Consider the following 17,434-nt stretch of genomic DNA (forward strand, 5'->3'; position numbering starts at 1 on the left):
AACTCTGAATGGAACCACGTGACAAAAGCTAACCTCTACGTCTTCCCTCAGACTACGCCATCTCCAAGCCCGAGGTCCTCACCCAGACCGAGCAAGGCAAGGAGCCCTGTGGCTGGCGCCGCGCGGCCCCCAAGGTTCCAGATGTCCCTGTGGACCCGAGTCCAGGTGAGGAGCTGGGTGGGGGCCGGGGAGTCACCGGGCAATCCGATGGGAGCAGAGAAGTAAAGGGCCGGAGAGGGCGTGGCTTGTAAGCTTTGTTTTATAGTTGAGTTATGACCAGTCCCCTGTTCAGCTGATACTCGGGAATGCGTCCCCCAGCGTGGAAACAGGCGGCAGACCCAGTGTTTTAGGAAAGAGACAGAGCCATTGGCACTGAGTTAGGGAAAGAGAAGGAAGGACATTGATGGGGAAGGTAGGCGTCTGTTAAAGACAACATTTAATTCAGGCATAGCTTTGCGAAGAGTCAGCCTCTCCATCCAAGAACCACATCTCATTGAAATTCATTAGTCTTCGCAGAACATTCACCCATTAGCCACATGTTAACCACACGTTTTGCTGTGATTAGAACCACAGACTGATTTAAGGTGAACCTGGATACTGGATATTGCTCACTGTCTCACGTTTTCCTGGAGCCAGTCAGCACCTTTGAAAGTTAAGGAAAGGACAGGTAGATGTGTGACACAAGCCACACGACTGAAGTGAGGCCCTGGCCAGGTTGCGGGGGTAAATGACAGCGTGTCCCTTGACCAGGGAGGCCCACCTCCTCCTTGTCTGTCCCCGCTGCCTGGGTGTCCCTTTCTTCCGAACACCTGTGCTAACTGAAGAGTCTCGCTGTGTGTAATTTGTGGGGAATGAAACGTGTCTTCTGTGTTTGCTGTTCCATCGCGATTAGATTTTCACTTTTCCAAGGGCAGATGGTGTACAGAACCGGCCATGTCGGCGGCGGTCAGCGCATTCCCCTGGTCAGGTGCTGAGGACAGTCTAGAAGCCAGAGTACAAAATGACAGGAAGAGGGTTATGACACAGGGCTTGCAGTTGCTTAGCCTGGGTGGGAGGTAAACAGCGTGTCTGTTTTATTACATTTACAACACATATACGTGGGCCTCTGTGGTTCCCACACTGTCATTTAATAAGAGTGAAAGGGGACCTGGAAATAGGGTGGCGGCTGGCAAGACCCCACTGAGCCCCGCCCTCTATCTCTGCTTTGAGCATGTCACCAGGCATCCTGTATGGCCTTAACCCCCTCCGGCCCCTGTTCAAGAAGCCCTGACCAGCTCACACTCGCCCCCTCTGGGCTTGGTGCAGCCCGTCAGACCCCCTTTCCAACTTCTCTCCAGCTCTGACTCTGCCGTGCTTTGTGGAACTCGGTCCTCAGCAAGACCCTCAACCCTCAGGCTCTTCCTGAGCATCCCTGCCCTGCCATCCTTGCTCAGATGAGACCTGGGTCCCTGGGGGCAGTGCATCCCCTACGGCCTCCCCTTTCCCACATCCCTCTGCCCCTGGCCCGGCAGGGGCTATTCTGTGCCAATCTCCCCCCTCCCGTCTCTTCCTGTGAACACCCTGTTCTCTCTGTTCCTTTGCTTCCCCCACTTCCTCTCTGCCCCCCCCACTTCCTCTCTGCCACCCACCCCGTGGTCATTCCCCTGACTGTTGGCGACGGTAATGTACCTCTTCCACCACCTCGATCTCAGCACACCCTCCCTGTCCTCCTGTCCTTGAGGATCGCTGTCCTAGTGCCCTGACTCCAGCAGCGCTCCTACCCTCTGGCTCCTGCGAGGCCCTGGGCCTGCTGCCTGTTCACTGCCCAGCTCGGCCACCTCTCTCTCGTGGCCCAGCCTAGGTTCTGGGCCCGTCATCACTCCCTTCGCACACATTCTCAACTCCCTCGCCCCTTGTTCATTGTATACACCCGGCAAAAGCAGCCGCATGTGGCAGAAGGAAGCGCCAGGCGCTCGCCCCCTCTCACCTGGGATTCAGGGCAGTCAGGTGTCCACTCATTCAATCGCCCAGAAGTTGGCCAGCTGTGGCCCACAGGCCAACTCGCCCACCGTATGTTTAGGATCGTTTGTATATTGAAAGGACGTTATTTAGTTGAAAAGTGAAGCAAAACGCTGTGACTGTCCTCGCCGCCCCACGTGCCGCCTGCCTGCGTCTGTGCCCAGTTCTCTGTCCTCTCCTGCAACTGTGACAGGCTGTCAGCCTTCCAGTCAGGACCCTCCTCCACTGGGCTCATTCCCATCGGGCCACCCTCTCGAGGACTGCGGCCCAGCTTTTCTTACGTGCCTCCCTCGTCCCCACCAGCATCTACCCCCCGCTCGTTCCCCGCCTGGACACACACACTCCTGTCGCCTGCTGCCCCTGCCCCCCTCCTCTGCCCCCCCTCTGTGCCACACCCCCTGCTGCTTCCATCCTGTCCTCTACTCCCCAGCCCCTTGCCCCCACTCCTGTCAAGACAGCTGGGGGCCTCCATGCTGCTAACAGCCTGTTGCCCTCCCTGACCTGTGGGTGACATTTGCCACCGTCGACCACGCGATCCCTAGATGTACTTTGCCTGACGGGACACCCCGCCTCCCTGGTGTTTCCCCCCACCTCACTTGCCACTTTTCCTTTGCTGTGTCCTGTAGCTCTTTCTGGCCTAACCGTCCTCTTGCTGTTCCCCCAGCGCTCCAGGCGCCCATCTCCAAGCCTTTGCACCTGCTGTGCCCTCTGTCGGGACCACTCTTCAGATGTTTTCTTGCTCGGTCCATTACTTACCTCCTTCGGGCCTCTGCTTGAATGCGACTTTCCCCGATCACCCTATTTGAAGGTGCAGCCTGCTCCCCGCCTGGGAGTTCCAGCCCCCCTTTCCTGCTTTGTTTCATGACAGATACCATATTTTATATCTGCGGATTAATATGTATATTTCCCATTTATTTGCAGACCTATGTATGTCTGCTCTCCCCTCCCCCCCTATTAGAGTGTAAATTTGAAGAAGGCAAGAACTGTTACCTGTTTTGCTCATAGAGTCATCCGGGCATCTAGAATCCTGCCTGGCCCAGAGCAGGAATTCAGTCAGTATCTGTTGACCGTACGCTGTGTTTTGTCATTCGAAATATGTGTGCGTGTGAAAAACATTCCTGATACAATTTAAATTCCCTCTTAGATCTCAGTGTCATTTGTCCCTCGGGTAACCATCGTCCTCAACTTGGCTCTTATCCTTTCCACCCACATTTTAAAACTTCCTTTGCGTCCGTACGTGGCCGTAAATAACGCATAACGCGGTTGTCTGTGTTTTGAGAAATTGCATAAATGTCGTATTTATCACTCAGTATTCTGCGTTTCAGATTTATCTGTCTCGATGCCTGTAGATGAAGTTCATTCATTTTCACGGATGCTTCATATTCCAGAAGCAACTGTATCACCGTTTATCACCCATCCCTCCACTGAGCTCCCTCTGGTCCTCCCGCGCGCGGTGCTGCGGTGAGCATCTTGAACGCGCCTCTGTCCACGCGCCGGCGGCTCCGCAGGGACCAGGCCCGGGGCAGAGCCCTGCGTGCGCCGCGGGCCCTCCTGGCCCGCACCTCCGCCTGGCCACGGGGCTCTCTGCTGCTGCCCAGCGCTTAGGAAGCACCTGTTTTCCTAACATCTGTGCCCACTTTTCAGAATTAGATTTTTTTGCCCGTTTGATGGAGTTCAAATCGTGTCTTGTTTCAATTTGCGTTTGAAGTTGAGTGTCCTTTTCATAGGTTTATTTGGTTTCTTCTCCAGTGAAATGTCTTTTTCTGTTTTTCCACAGTTGTTTCCTTTTTCTTACCGATTCAGGACTTCTTTCTAGAGGTTCTAGACGCGAACCCTCTCTTCTCAACGCAGATGGTTGTTTCACTGTGTAGCTCTCACACAGAAGTTTGAATTTGGGGCGGAGTCAGCATGGCAGTCATTTTCTTTATGATCGGTGCTTTTTTGTCTTAAGGTACCCTTCCCCACCTCGCCCCAGCTCGGAAAGACATCCTGCGGTATTTTCTTATTAAACTTAAAAAGTTTTGCTTTTCGCATTTAAGTCTTTAATCCATCTAGAATTAATATTTGTTTAGATTGCAAGGGAGAATTAAAAATTTTTTCCCCACGCATGGACATCTGATTTTCCGACAGAGTTTGCTGAATATTCTGTTTTCTGCAATGATTTACAGCAGCATTTCCGTCACAACCCAGGAAATCAATGGGCACACATGGTTCTGGGCTCTGTCTTTTTTTAAAAATTGATTTTAGAAACCAAGGAAGGGAAAGGTATAGAGAGATAGAAACATTGATGAGAGGGAGTCATTGATCAGCTGCCTCCTGCACGGCCCCTGTTGGAGATCAAGCCCGCAAGCCAGGCATGTGCCCTGACCGGTTATTGAACGGTGACCTCCAGGTTCATGGGTCGACGCCTAACCGTTGAGCCACACTGGCAGGGCGTGGGCTCTGTCTTCTGTTTCTTTGTCTCTGCCCATCTCTGCACCCACACGGGCTGTTGGAGCTTCCTAGGAAGCCTTGATTCTAGGAGACCAAGCCTTCCCTACTCCCTCTTCAGAACTTTTCATGGCCATTCTTGGGCCTTTGTTCTCTGTGAATTTGACAATCTTTACATCAAGGTCTCAGAAAATCCTGTTTGGATTTTTATAGGTATTTCACTTTACAATTTCGTTTCCAGAGAATTACCCTCATTCCAACACTGAGCCCCTCTCTCCATGGGAAGCCTTGTCTCCTGAAGGCTTCTGTGTGCTTGAACAAGTTTTACCGTTTTCTCCCCAGAGTAGTTGTTAATTTGTGTTCTGAATGGGATTTTTTTTTTTTGATCGTCACCTGAGGATATGTTCTACTGACCTGAGAGAGAGAGAGAGAGAGAGAGAGGGAAACATCAATGTGAGAAAGAACATCGACTGGCTGCCTCTCATACTTGCCCCAACCAAGGAGCAAACGCACAACCCAGGCATGTGCCCCGACCGGGAATTGAACCCACGACCCTGCATTGCACTGATGATGCTCCAACCAACTGAGCCACACCGGCCAGGCAGTATTCTGAATGGGGTTTTTAAATCAACTGCATGTTTTAAATAGTTGTTACAGGTGAATAGCTATACTCTTGACTTTGTTTAATAAAAGAAATATTTTGCTCAGCTCTCCTTCTAGGCCTAATGACTTGTCTATTTAGATTCTCTTAGATTTTTTTATGTGGACAGCGGTACCCTCCGCAGGTGACACTATTTTTCTTGCATAGCAGTCTGGCTGGGACGTCGTTGAGTAGAGGTGGGTGCTTCTAGAGTTTCAGCAGTAAAGATGATGTTTGCCATAGACTTGAGGATTCTCAAGTTTCCTTCCACTGCTAGGTAAAGTTTTTATTGTGAACAGTGTCACACTGGATCAACTGGTTTTCTAAAATATAATTTACTGTGTATCTTATGTAACGTGAACAAAATTACATACAGAAAAAAATTCAGGTAAAGTTTAGAGAGAGACAGCAAAGCCCCACATTCGCAACTCCCCAGCATAGGAAATACATCACGACCAGACCCTTCCGAGGCCCCACTGTCCCTGGTCCCAAGCGGCCCCCCCGCCCCCAGATACACAGAACATTCAGAAACACACGTGCTCAGTCTCTCGCTTTCTTTACCTTTTATGTCCTGTGCATCTGTTCCTGAATAGCGCTTAGTTTTTCCTGATTTTGAACTGGATCTGAATGGGGTCAGACCGTACATATCCTTCCTTAACTTGCTTTCTTCATTCGACGTTATGCCTCTGAGAGTCACCCCGTTGATGTCGTACAGCGGCCGTTCGATCGTGGCCGTGACTTTCGCCGCGTCCCCATTCTCTGTTTTCTGAATTTGTCCCGTGTTCCTGCTGTTTCTCACCTTTTTCTTTTTAAGAACAATGCTGTAGTGAAAGCCCCCGTGTAGAAGGTTCCCTAGGTGTAGACCCGGGAGCGGGAGTGCTGGGTCCCAGGAAGCGTGATGTTCGACTCGCCCAGGCGGCGCCCGGGCCTCCTCCGAGGTGCTGGGACAGTCAGCGCAGCCCTGGAAGCGCCTCCGTTCCGACTTCTGCCCATCTGGTGGGAACGCAGCTGGTTAAAACTTGTCGTTTAAAACGTGCATTTTTCCTGATCAATGAGATTGGACCTTGCGCCCTGTTCACGGGCCACTTCTCCTTCCTCTCCCGTGAAATACCCGTTTGTCTTTTGTCCGATGTTCTCTTCAGTCGTCTTCCCTGTACTTACTGATTTAATTACATGTTCTGAATGTTACTCTTCTTGTCGGGTGTGTGTATTGCTGATGTCTTCATCTATGGTATATTTTAAAGAACAGACGCTTTTAATTTAATATATTCGGATTTTCTAGTTTTTACCTTTATGGCCTTTCCTTCTTATGGCGTAAAAATTAAGAAATTTTCCCCTACCTTGAAGTTGTGATACGCCATCTCATATTTTCTACCAAAACTTTTGCCTTCCACGTTCAAGTTCTGAATCCATCTGGAATGGATTTCTGTGGCAGTGGGGGGTTGGGACCCCAGTTCTTTCTCACGAGCACGTCTCACGAGCCTTCCTCTGCACTCTTTCAGGTAAACTTTCAAACTACCTCATCAAGTCCCGTGAAAGTCCAGGTGGGATTGTGGTTGGCGTCGCTTTCATTCTATGAATCGTTTTGGGTAGAATTGGCCCCTTTACTCTAATGAGGCTTGTTATCTGTGAATATTATAAGTCCCTCCATTTAACTCACCTGTAATGCCTCGATGAAGTTTTACAATTTTCTCCAAAAAAGGTCTTGGAACATTCCTTTGTTAGATATACTTCTTGGTGCCTTGTACTTTTTAAAAAGATTTTTAAAATTTTTTCTTCTTTCTTTTAATCCTCACATGAGGATGTGTTTTTACTGATTTTAGAGAGAGAGGATGGGGGGGGGCATCAATGTGAAAGTGAAACATTGATGGGCTACCTCCTGTATGTGCCCTCCTGGGGATTGAGCCTGAAACCCAGGCATGTGCCCTGACCAGGAATCGAACCCAAGACCTTTTGATGCACTGGACTACGCCCAGCCAACTGAGCCACACAGCCAGGGCTGCTTGTTGTTTTTTTAGTCACTATTGTCAGTGATACGTTCTTTAACTTGCATTTTCTGTTTGACCCACTTATTTATTATTATTGATTCTCAGAGAGAGAGGAACGGGGGGAGAGAGAGAGAAACATGGATGCGAGAGAAACATCGATTGGTTACCTCTGCTCACACCCTGATGGGGGATGGAACCTGCACAGGAAGATGCTCCAGCCAACCGAGCTACCCGGCCACTGATTTTTAACCTATCTCCTCTGTTTTAATGTAAACACACGAGGCTATAAAATTTCCTCTAAGTACCATTGTAGGTGCAGCCCACGTATTTTGATAAACAATATTTTCATTAGCATTGGGTTTCAAATATCTTCTCATTTTTATTATGATTTGTCCATAGAGCTTTGGATTATTTAGAAAGCAAATACATAGTTAAAAAAATTTTTTTTAATATGTATGGGGAGTTTGGAGATACCTGTTATTGATTTTTAATTTAATAGTGTTGTAGTTAGAAAATGGGTGCATAAAATACGAATCTTTTCTGTTTTCCTCAATGTTCTGTGTGGCTTATGTTTTCCTTCCCTTCAGATTCTACATATGTCCATTTGCTCAGGTTTGTTAATAGTGTTGTTCAAATTTCCTGTAACCTTTAGTCAGTAAGATTTATCATTACAGAAAGAGGTGTTTTTGAAATTCCCCACAAAGAAGGTAGATGTGTTCATTTCTCTGGAGTCCCATCAGTTTTGCTTTATTATTTTGAAGCTATGTTATTAGATTAAAATTTTAGGATTATTTTATCTTCTAGGTCAATTTAACATTGTGCAATACTTTTTTGTTTCTATGAACATTTTTCTTGTTAAAGTCTATTTCATCTGCTGTGGTATAACTACATCTTTTTTTTTTTAATGTTTATTTTGGCTTAGTATATCTTTATTTTTTTCCACTGCTTTTGCATCCCCTCTCTCATAAACAGCATATAGCCAAGGTTAGAATAGGCAGGCTCCTTCTGCAGGGCAGGTTTTCGCTTTTGTTTTAAGTTGTTCCACTGGGAATGTTGTCCTTTGGTGTGTGTCCAGGGTTATGTGTGTGATGGGGGCTGTCTTCAGCCCACCCTGTCTGAGCCCCTGCTTTTTACACTCCTCTGCCCCAGATGCACAGCATCCGTTAAAGCCCAGGCAGTAGGGGGTCGGGAGATGCCATACAATTGACCGTGGGTGATTTAGGCTTTCTCAGAGGTCCTGACCTTGTTTATTTTCTTTACTTTATTTCTAGGTCATCATGCTTTGCTTTTTTTTTTTTTTTTTTTTGAATTTTTTATAGTTTACCCAGCACTTCTAGATACTCCTTACTGGGAGGGACTTCTCTGTACACCTGGCTGTATACCAGAAATGGAAGCGTTCAGTGCCACTTCTCCATCTGTTGAGATGATTAAATTTTGTTATTAATTTTTTTAAAAAATATCTGTATTGATTTCATAGAGAAGAAGGGAGAGGGAGTGAGAGAGATAGAAACATCAATGATGAGAGAGTCATTGATCGGCTGCCTCCTGCATGCTCCCCACCAGGGATCAAGCCCACAACCCGGGCATGTGCCCTGACTGGGAATCGAACCAAGATCTCCTGGGCAATAGGTCGATGCTCAGCTGCTGAGCCACACTGGCCGGGATCATCTCTCTCTTTGTTGAAAATATAATACTGGGTTTGGTTTGTAATTCTTTCACTTAGAATCTTGGCATATCCATTTATAAAGGAGATTATCTTATAATTTTTTTTTTTAATCCTCACTCAAGGATATGTTTTTATTGATTTTTAGAGGGAGAGACAGGGAGAGAGGGAGAGGGGGAGAGGGAAAGAAACGTATATCAATGTGAGAGACAAACACTGATCGGTCGCCTCCCATATGTGCTCATACCAGGGATCGAACCCAAAACCTAGGTTTGTGCCCTGACTGGGAATTGAACCCAAAACCTTTTGTTGTATAGGACGATGCTCCAACCGACTGAGCCACCCAGCCAGGGCTCTTACAAATTTTATTATATACTGTTCTCAAGTTTGTGCAAGCACAGTGATACTGGCCTCATAAAATGAGTTGACAGATATTTTCCCTCAGCGTTTCGAAGATTTTCATCATCTTCTGATGCCCTGTTTGCCAATGGAAATCTCCTTTCAGTCCAAATATTGTTCTTTTCTCTTTGGTACCTTTTAATATTTTGTCTTTGCTGTTATTCCATTTTATAGAACATTGTCGAGGTTTGTATTTTCTTATTTCCTACTTAGGAATTTGCGTGTTCCTTCAAATTGTGGGGATAATGCCTTCAATTTGGGAACATTCTCAGCCATTATTTCTTACATATGTATCCCTCCCCTCTTTGCTCACTTCTCTGTTCTTTCCTTCTCGGATTTCTACCAGCATGTGTGGGAACTTTGCACTCTGTCCTCCATGTCTCTTACTTCCCTTTCATTTTTTTCATTTTTTCATTTTTTATCTCCCAGTGCTGTGCTGTGGACTATTCCCCCAGATCCATTTTCCAAGTCACCAATCTTCTCTCTAGCTGTGTTAGTTCTATTGTTAAGCCATCCATTGAGTTTTTCATTTATTTTGTCATTCATAGAATGACAAGTATATTTAGTTCTTTTTAAGATCTGCCTTTTAAAAAATAATTTCCTGCTCTTGCCTTAGAAATTCTGTTCTTCCCTTTATTTGACTGTTTTAGACATACTTACAGTATCTTTCATATTAATTCTGATTTGTAAGTTTAGTTTTTTAGTAAGGGCTCCTGTGGGGCAAGTTTGCATTTGCCTGTGCTGGGCCTCCCAGGTTGCCGTGGTTCTCAGTCAGTCTTTCCGTGAGTTTCTCAGGTTAGGGTCTCTTGCACCGTGTGGGCAGTATGAATTCAGTGTGGGCATGGGATTTGGTTTTCTTATGGGTGGCTTTCCCACCCATGGCCCTGGACAAGAAGGCAGCTTCCTTATGGCCCCTCAGGTAGATTTTTCCTGGTCCCCATCTCACAGCTGGGACAGAGCCTTGGGGCTCCTGGCTTCATCAGGCAGCTCAGGTCCGCTCTTGCCTCACATAGATATCAAAGCCCCAGCCCCTAAGGTCTGCATCCTGTCCCAACAATTTCCTGGCTCCCACTTGAACTCTTAATTTGACTTTGTGTTTGCTCTTTGATTCTCATACCTAGAATCTTTCTTTTGTGCTCACTTAAATACGTGTGTGTGTTTAAAGTGAGAGCAGAATCTCCCTGGAGCAGCTGTCTTCCCCGTGCACCAGTGGTCTAGCCCTGAGAATGCGCTGGTGTGTCCCTCACTCTTTCCCCTCCCCATGTGCTCAATGCCATGCTTTGCCCAGGAGTCCCTGAGGCCCGGTTTGCCCTTACTTCCCTTACTACCAGGCTCTCTTGCTGTGTGACCTCTGTGCGGTCCATTTCCTTGGCCAGCTGTGTCCCCACCATGGGGCGGCGGTCCCTGACGCTGTGCTTACACGCTCTCCCTTTCTTAGGCTCCGGAGCCCCGGTTCCTGCCCCTGACCTCTTAATGCAGATCAAGCAGGAGGGTGAGCTCCAGCTCCAGGAACAGCAAGCTCTAGGGGTAGAAGCGTGGGCAGCTGGACAGCCAGATATCGGGGAGGAGCCGTGGGGCCTCAGCCAGCTGGACTCTGGAGCAGGAGACGTCTCTACAGATGCTGCTTCTGGTGAGTAGCTCAGACTGGGAACAGACTCCAGGAATGAGAGGCAGAGGCCAGGGCAGGCCCTGGGGGAAGGAGCTCCTGGAAGTCGAATTGTGGGAGCTATGCGCTCTCAAACCTCTGGCCTGACTTGCTTAAAATGTTCCCCACCTGAAGAGAGGGCCTGCACCGAAGGACACCCTGGGCCCCCCTGGATTTACTGATGCTCTGGTCCTGGTATTTCTCTGCCTCACCTTCATCAGCCACACTTTTCTTGCCCCCAGCATTGGGCATTTAACTCACCAGTTGCCTTATATTAATGAGGGGCTGCATGAAATAAGTCATTCACGCCTGAGCCTCCTGATGCCTCCAAGAGGGGAGCAAAAGAAACCTGGGTGCAAGAGCAGTGGGGTCGTTACGTTTGTGCAGAAAGCCCAGGATGGGGTCTTGGGATCTGCCTGCTCCTCCTGTCCCCTGAGGTTTTTCTGCCACTTCTGTTCTCTAACCCACAGGCTCTGGTCTCTTCATTGCAGGCGTCCACTCCAGCTTCTCAACCACTATCCCACCGACTTCCTGGCAGGCGGATCTCCCTCCTCACCACCCCTCCTCCGCATGCTCAGACGGGACCCTGAAGCTCAACACAGCAGCTTCCACGGAAGGTACAGGTGGCAAAGGATGGGCGGAAAAGGCTCGCATCTGCTCTGGAGGCTGCCTCAGCCGGGCTTCGCTCTTATGTGCTCATAGGCTGATCCCTTGAGAGGGTGCACCTCCTGCCCAGACTCGGGACCTGGCTCCTCTCTGGCATGGGGAAAAAAAACTAAGCCAGAGCACTTCTTAGGTATCAGTACGACCAAAGACAGGTGTCCAAACGCCAGAATTGGGAAGAAAACTTCCAAATTTATGTATTATTTTTCTATTCACTTTTATTTTGAAGGCCCATTATCTGTTACTTTCTATTTTAGCACTCCAAAAATGTGCTAAAAACCTAGATCCCTGATATAAAACTTCAGGAAATGAAATTCAAGTACATTTACATAAAATCACATCCTTACTGTTTTACTAATATTTGTATGATTAGCCAGCTGGCCACATTTATGCGATGCTTGCTGCTTGCTGAATAGCATGCGAGGTGCCTTCAGACGTGTTACCTGGTGTAACCCTTATACAGCCCTGTGACCGGGGTGTTCACAGATGTGCTGTTGGTTTATCCTGCAGCCCTGGCTGGGTGGCTTGGTTGGAGCACCATCCTGTACACCAAAAAAAAGCAAGAGGGTTGCAGGTTCAAATCCCCGTCAGGGCACATACCTAGGTTGCAGGTTCAATCCCTGGTTGGGGCGTGTATGGAGGGCAACCCATCAGTGTTTCTCTCTCTCTCTCTCCCCCTCCCTTCCTCTCTCTAAATCAATAAAAACATTAAGGATTAAAAAAAAAAATTATCCTGCATCCAGGGAAGCCCCAGTGCCACGTGAGATCCTCCTGAGTCCCAGCCCGGTGCCTTTGCCCCTCGTAAACATTGCCACCAGTGGTCAGAGTTCTTTCCTCAAGATAAATTCTTGAGTAGCCTTAGCAGCCGAAGTAGAAATGGAACCCAGTGAGCAGATGGGATGGTTGCTTTACTTTCCGTGAAGGTTCTAGAACAGGGGTGTCCTCAGGAAGGGGTTGAAGCAGCCTCCCGGCCACCTGGGGGCGCTGTGATGTGCTGGATCCTGCGGCTTGGCAGCCGGGGCTCAGCTGCTGGTAGAGGGGCGGAGGAGCTGCTGAATCTCCTGATGAAAGGACCCGCTAATCGCTCAGCGGGCCAGGGGACAGAATGATAACTGGTCTTTCTTGTCTTTCTCAGCAGATGTAAAAATTGTGATAAAAACCGAAGTCCAGGAAGAGGAGGTGGTGGCCACCCCAGTGCACCCTACTGACCTAGAGGCCCACGGGACCCTGTTTGGACCGGGCCAAGCCACAAGGTTCTTCCCCAGTCCCGTCCAGGAAGGCGCCTGGGAGAGCCAGGGGGGCGCCTTCCCCGGCCAGGACCCTGTGCTGGGGCTCAGAGAGCCCGCCCGGCCCGAGCGGGACATGGGGGAGCCCAGCCCCGCCGTGGCCCAGGACGAGACCCCGCCAGGGGACTGGCTCCTTGGGGGGGTCCGGTGGGGCTGGAATTTCAGGTGTAAACCACCTGTGGGTCTGAACCCGAGGACTGGGCCGGAGGGGCTGCCCTATACCACCCCTGACAACGGAGAGGCCGTGCTGGACCCGGGCCAGGCCCCGAGGCCCTTCAGTGACCCCTGTAAATACCCCGGCCGGACCAAGGGCTGTGGCCACAAGCCAGGCCTGAAGAAGCACCCGGCGGCGTCCGCGGGCCGGCCCTTCACCTGCGCCACGTGCGGGAAGAGCTTCCAGCTGCAGGTGAGCCTGAGCGCGCACCAGCGCAGCTGCGATGGGGCGGGGGCGGCGGGGCCCGCGCGCGACGGCAGCGCCCTGCGGTGCGGGGAGTGCGGGCGCTGCTTCACGCGGCCGGCCCACCTCATCCGGCACCGCATGCTGCACACGGGCGAGCGGCCCTTCCCGTGCACCGAGTGCGAGAAGCGCTTCACCGAGCGCTCCAAGCTCATCGACCACTACCGAACGCACACGGGCGTGCGGCCCTTCAGCTGCACCGTCTGCGGCAAGAGCTTCATCCGCAAGGACCACCTGCGCAAGCACCAGCGCAACCACACGGCGGGGGCCAAGGGCCCGGCGCGGGGCCAGCCGCTGCCGCCCCTCCCGGCCGGCCCCCCGGACCCCTTCAAGAGCCCTGCCCCCAAAGGACCCTTGGCCTCCACGGACCTTGTGACCGACTGGACTTGTGGCCTGAGTGCCCTGGGAACCACCGATGGCGGGGACCTGTGAGGCACCCCAGGGTGGCCGGGGTCGCCTCAGCCCTCTGACCCTTGCGGGGTCACGAGTGTAAAAAAAAAAAAAGGTCCCGATTCCAGAGGTCAGGGTGGCCGCCAGTGCAGAGGCGGGAGTGGAGGCGGGGGGACCACATCCCCCAAGTTGCTGAACTGATCACTGGAAGAGAAGCTCAAACGATTCGGCTCCCACCTCAACAAAGTAGAACTCTGATTGTGCAACTGAGCACCATAGACTTTTAAGTAATTTAATTACGAAACCTTTTTTCTAATTCTTGGAGACGCTGGAAAATAGTCGTAGTAGCAGTTTAAACTCTGTAGCATACTTTTGGTTTCCGGGGCGTGTTTATGTGGGCTGTGTCCTTACCAAGTCTGAGGGTCAGTGTGTGCTGGAAGGTCCACGGGGCTGGGGACAGTGAGGAGGGATTGGCACCTCCCCCCCCCCATGGGATGGTCTTAGCACAGAGTCCTGGGGGAGCTGGGGTGCCAAGCCTCCTGGGAACTGAGGCCAGCTGGGTGCTGTGGAACCCCAGCCTCGTGTCAGCAGGGAAAAGGACTCCTTGGGGAGCAGTGAGCTCCATTCCCAGCTTGCCTCCACCTGAAAAGGCTCCGAACATGTGTTTCCCTATTACGGGCCACCAGCTCCCCCTATCAGAAGGGAGCTTGATGGTGTCCCCTGTAGTGTGACTCCTGGGCCTTGGAAAGGAGGGTTATCTGAAAACAGGGTTAGGGCTGCAGAGGTGACCAGGCAGGGGTAGTGGGTGCCGTCACCATCGAGGGACCAGCAGAGAGAGGAACAAAGCCTGGCCTGCCGAGCCCACCTGGAGCTGCTTTCCACTCCAGCAAAATGCTTCTGTGTCCTATGTGTAGTGTTTTTTCGTTGTCAAAATGCTTTTGCATCACATCTCATTCGATGGTTACCGTGACCTTGTGAAACACGCAGGGCAAGCCTTTCTTGTTAGAGGATAACAAGGGGATACATCCTCAAAGGGGATACATCTCAGCCTTGCACCGTGGGGGCCGGTGGGGGAAAGCCTCAGGTTAGACGTGGCTTGTCCTCCCAGAACCTTGGTTTGGGGGAGGAACGCTTTTCGTTTTTGCCCTCTCAGAAGATCTGTCCCACACATGCATGAGCAAAATCGTCAGGCCTCAGGCTTTAGCCGAGCCGGGGCCTCCCTGGTGTGTGCGCTCCCAGCGAGGTCCGAGATGCTGGGCATGGGTGATGCTGACATCTAACGCTACAATCGGACATGGGCCCAGGTTTCTTGATTCTACCGCAGTGCTGACGCCGCCACACAGTAACCATTCCTGTTTTGTTGAAGCCGCCACTGGATCCCTTATCCAAAACGGGTGACTTGTTACCCCCGCAGAGGCAAGGCCAGGGCTGCTGTCCACTCAGCTCCCCCTTGTGTACTTTTGTTAGGCAGTAGACTAGTTAAGAAGATTGTTTCTATGTACTGTATATTTTGTACCTGTTTACACCTCTAATTGATATAACTGATATTTTGAAAAACAAATGAAGAGGAAATGCCCTGTTAAAATAAAACCTAACCAGCACCCAGGCAGTTTGGTGGGTTCTGTTCTTAGACCTGCGTCTCCGGTGCTGGTGCCTCTAACCACGCGCCCCGCCCCCCGGAGGCTGTGTGCTCAGCTCCCAGCATCCTCCCCTGGCACCTGGTCACCTTGGACCCAGGGAGGTGACAGCCCCTAAGAGCTAGGAATGGAAGATTCTAGAGAAGTCTGACTCTGGAGGTAAACTGACACTTGGAGGGGAAATCAAAACGCACCCCGCCGCTGCTTCACGGCTTATGTAATTTAATCTTAAATGTAATTTGATACAATGTACATGAGGACAGGAAGGTCAGGAAAAAACTGCAGGACATCAAAGCAAAGCTGATGTGGATGTTTTCCCATCTCCTCTGGCTGGGCCAAGGCGAGGAGGGGACGGGCGATGCCTGGCGTTGTTGCGTCCCTGGCCTTGGAGTGAAGCCCTCCCCATGGCATCAGACCCAGGCTGACACCCCTATTCCCACCAACCAGAGTTAACAGTTGGTAACGGTCATCGCATGTTTTCATCTCCTTCGCCGCCCCCTTCCCAGTCCTCACGCCTCCTCACTCCCTCTCTCCCATGTGCTCTGCGTGCAGGAAACTTTTCATGCCAGAACCTCAACCGTTTAGCGGTTCACTAAATGGATGACTCGGAAGCCCCTGCTCGGCTGCACTCGCCAAGAGCGAGAGCGTGGGAGGAGAGGGTTCAGACGAGGGAGGGGGTTGAGTTCAGTTTCATTCGTCCCGAAGGGGGTTCCCAATCAGTACTTAGGGAAACCACCAGTGGTGGGGACCCAACACTGCTCCCAAACTTCTGGGAACCCTCGCTCTGAACCCACTGCTCTGAAGCATCCTGTTCAGGCCAAAGCACAGTGGTCCCTTCCTAAGTTAGTCCTCTTGCTGCTGTGACAAATGACCACAGACTTTGTGGCTTAAGCCAACACAGACTTGTCCTACAGTTCTGGAGATCAGAGGCCAAAATGAGTTTCATGGAGCTAAAATCAAGGTGTCAGCCGGGCTCGTTCCTCTGGAGAGTCCAGGGGAGGATGTCTCCTTGCAATCTGGCCCTGGTGAGGTAGGACTCTTTCCTTGCTCTCATCTCCTGTGACTCTTGCATCACCCTCTAGGTCAGGGGTGGGGAATCTTTTTACTGCCAAGGGCAATTTGGATATTTATAACATCATTCTCAGGCCATAAAAAATTACCAACTTAAAAATTAGCTATGAAAAAAGCTAGATTTATTGAAATTCAAATCCCACCTGTAGTTGCCTTGGCAGGGCCTGGCCAAATGGCCCTCGGGCCGGACAATCCCCACCCCTGCTTTAGGTGCACTGAAGTGCCTGCCCTTCCCTGAGCACGTGCTGTTCCATGTCTCTGCACATGCTGTTCCCACTGTATACAGTGTCTCTCCTCCCCTTGCCCCCAGCCACCTTACCCCTCAGGTCGTGGCTTAGTGTCACCCAGCTACGGCCAGTCTCTGCAGGTGGAACTGATGCCCCCCATGTTTCTCCGTGGACCCTTGCTCAGACTCCTGTCAGAGTGTTAGCCTCTCCCTGACTTTGTATATAATGTGTTCCTAGAAATGTGTATAAAGGTGTATGTGTAAAATGAGGCGGTAGACTCACCACAGGAAGGCTTTCTTCCCTGACAGCTATAAAACTGAGTTCCTGACTTGGCGTAATCATCAAACTCCTGAGTATTGTACAACCTATATATGATTATTTAAAAATATTAAAAGCACAATTTAGACATTAAATATACGCAGTCAAATAATTTGTCTTTAAAATTTTTTTTGATCAGAAAGTTAAAAATGTACATGTTGTGGACTGAACCCCCTGAACACACTCCTGATACAAACATTTGGAAATTCCAAGTGGGATATAACAATATTAGATACAGAGCTAAGATAGGAATGTAGGGAAATCGTGTGCCAGAAATGAAGACAAAACTGAGCACCCACCATAAGGGTTTGAGGAGATGCCGCACCTACCTGGCGTGGGGTAAGGAGAAGGGCACGTAGGCCTTGGGCCCATGAAGGTACGAGGTTGGAACTGACGCCTCCAGATAAAGTCCCTTGAGGGCTTCGTCTTCAGGAAGTACACAGTTCAGTAAATATGCATCCCAACACCAAAAGATGTATCCTCAGGAAGTGGATGCTGACAGCAACAGGTTTACTGGGGAATGACACCTACGAAAGGTAAAAGGAGGGAGCAGGGTTTTGCAGGCGACGTCTCAGACCAGGATGTAGATCGGACATCTGTGAAAGGAAAGGAGAGGAAGCAG

At 50.3% G+C, this 17,434-nt stretch overlaps 1 protein-coding gene across 10 annotated transcripts in view; it reads left to right on the forward strand.

Moving 5' to 3' along the window:
• The window catches only part of ZNF746 (zinc finger protein 746), a 38,999-nt gene extending 22,092 nt beyond the window's left edge, over positions 1-16,907 (forward strand). For 5 of the 10 annotated variants that reach the window (XM_081147212.1, XM_081147211.1, XM_081147203.1 and 2 more), the window contains 4 exons: positions 52-165; positions 10,557-10,748; positions 11,234-11,380; positions 12,562-16,907. In XM_081147212.1, coding sequence (XP_081003338.1) covers positions 52-165; positions 10,557-10,748; positions 11,234-11,380; positions 12,562-13,601 — 1,493 coding nt within the window. In that variant the 3' untranslated portion in view covers positions 13,602-16,907. The remainder of the gene's footprint in view (positions 1-51; positions 166-10,556; positions 10,749-11,233; positions 11,381-12,561) is intronic. The other 5 variants (XM_081147207.1, XM_081147208.1, XM_081147209.1 and 2 more) reach the window with 3 other exon arrangements.
• Positions 16,908-17,434: the final 527 nt, after the last annotated feature.

Source organism: Miniopterus schreibersii (genome assembly GCF_964146895.1).
Source record: "Miniopterus schreibersii genome assembly, chromosome: 9".
Classification (NCBI taxonomy): domain Eukaryota; kingdom Metazoa; phylum Chordata; class Mammalia; order Chiroptera; family Miniopteridae; genus Miniopterus; species Miniopterus schreibersii.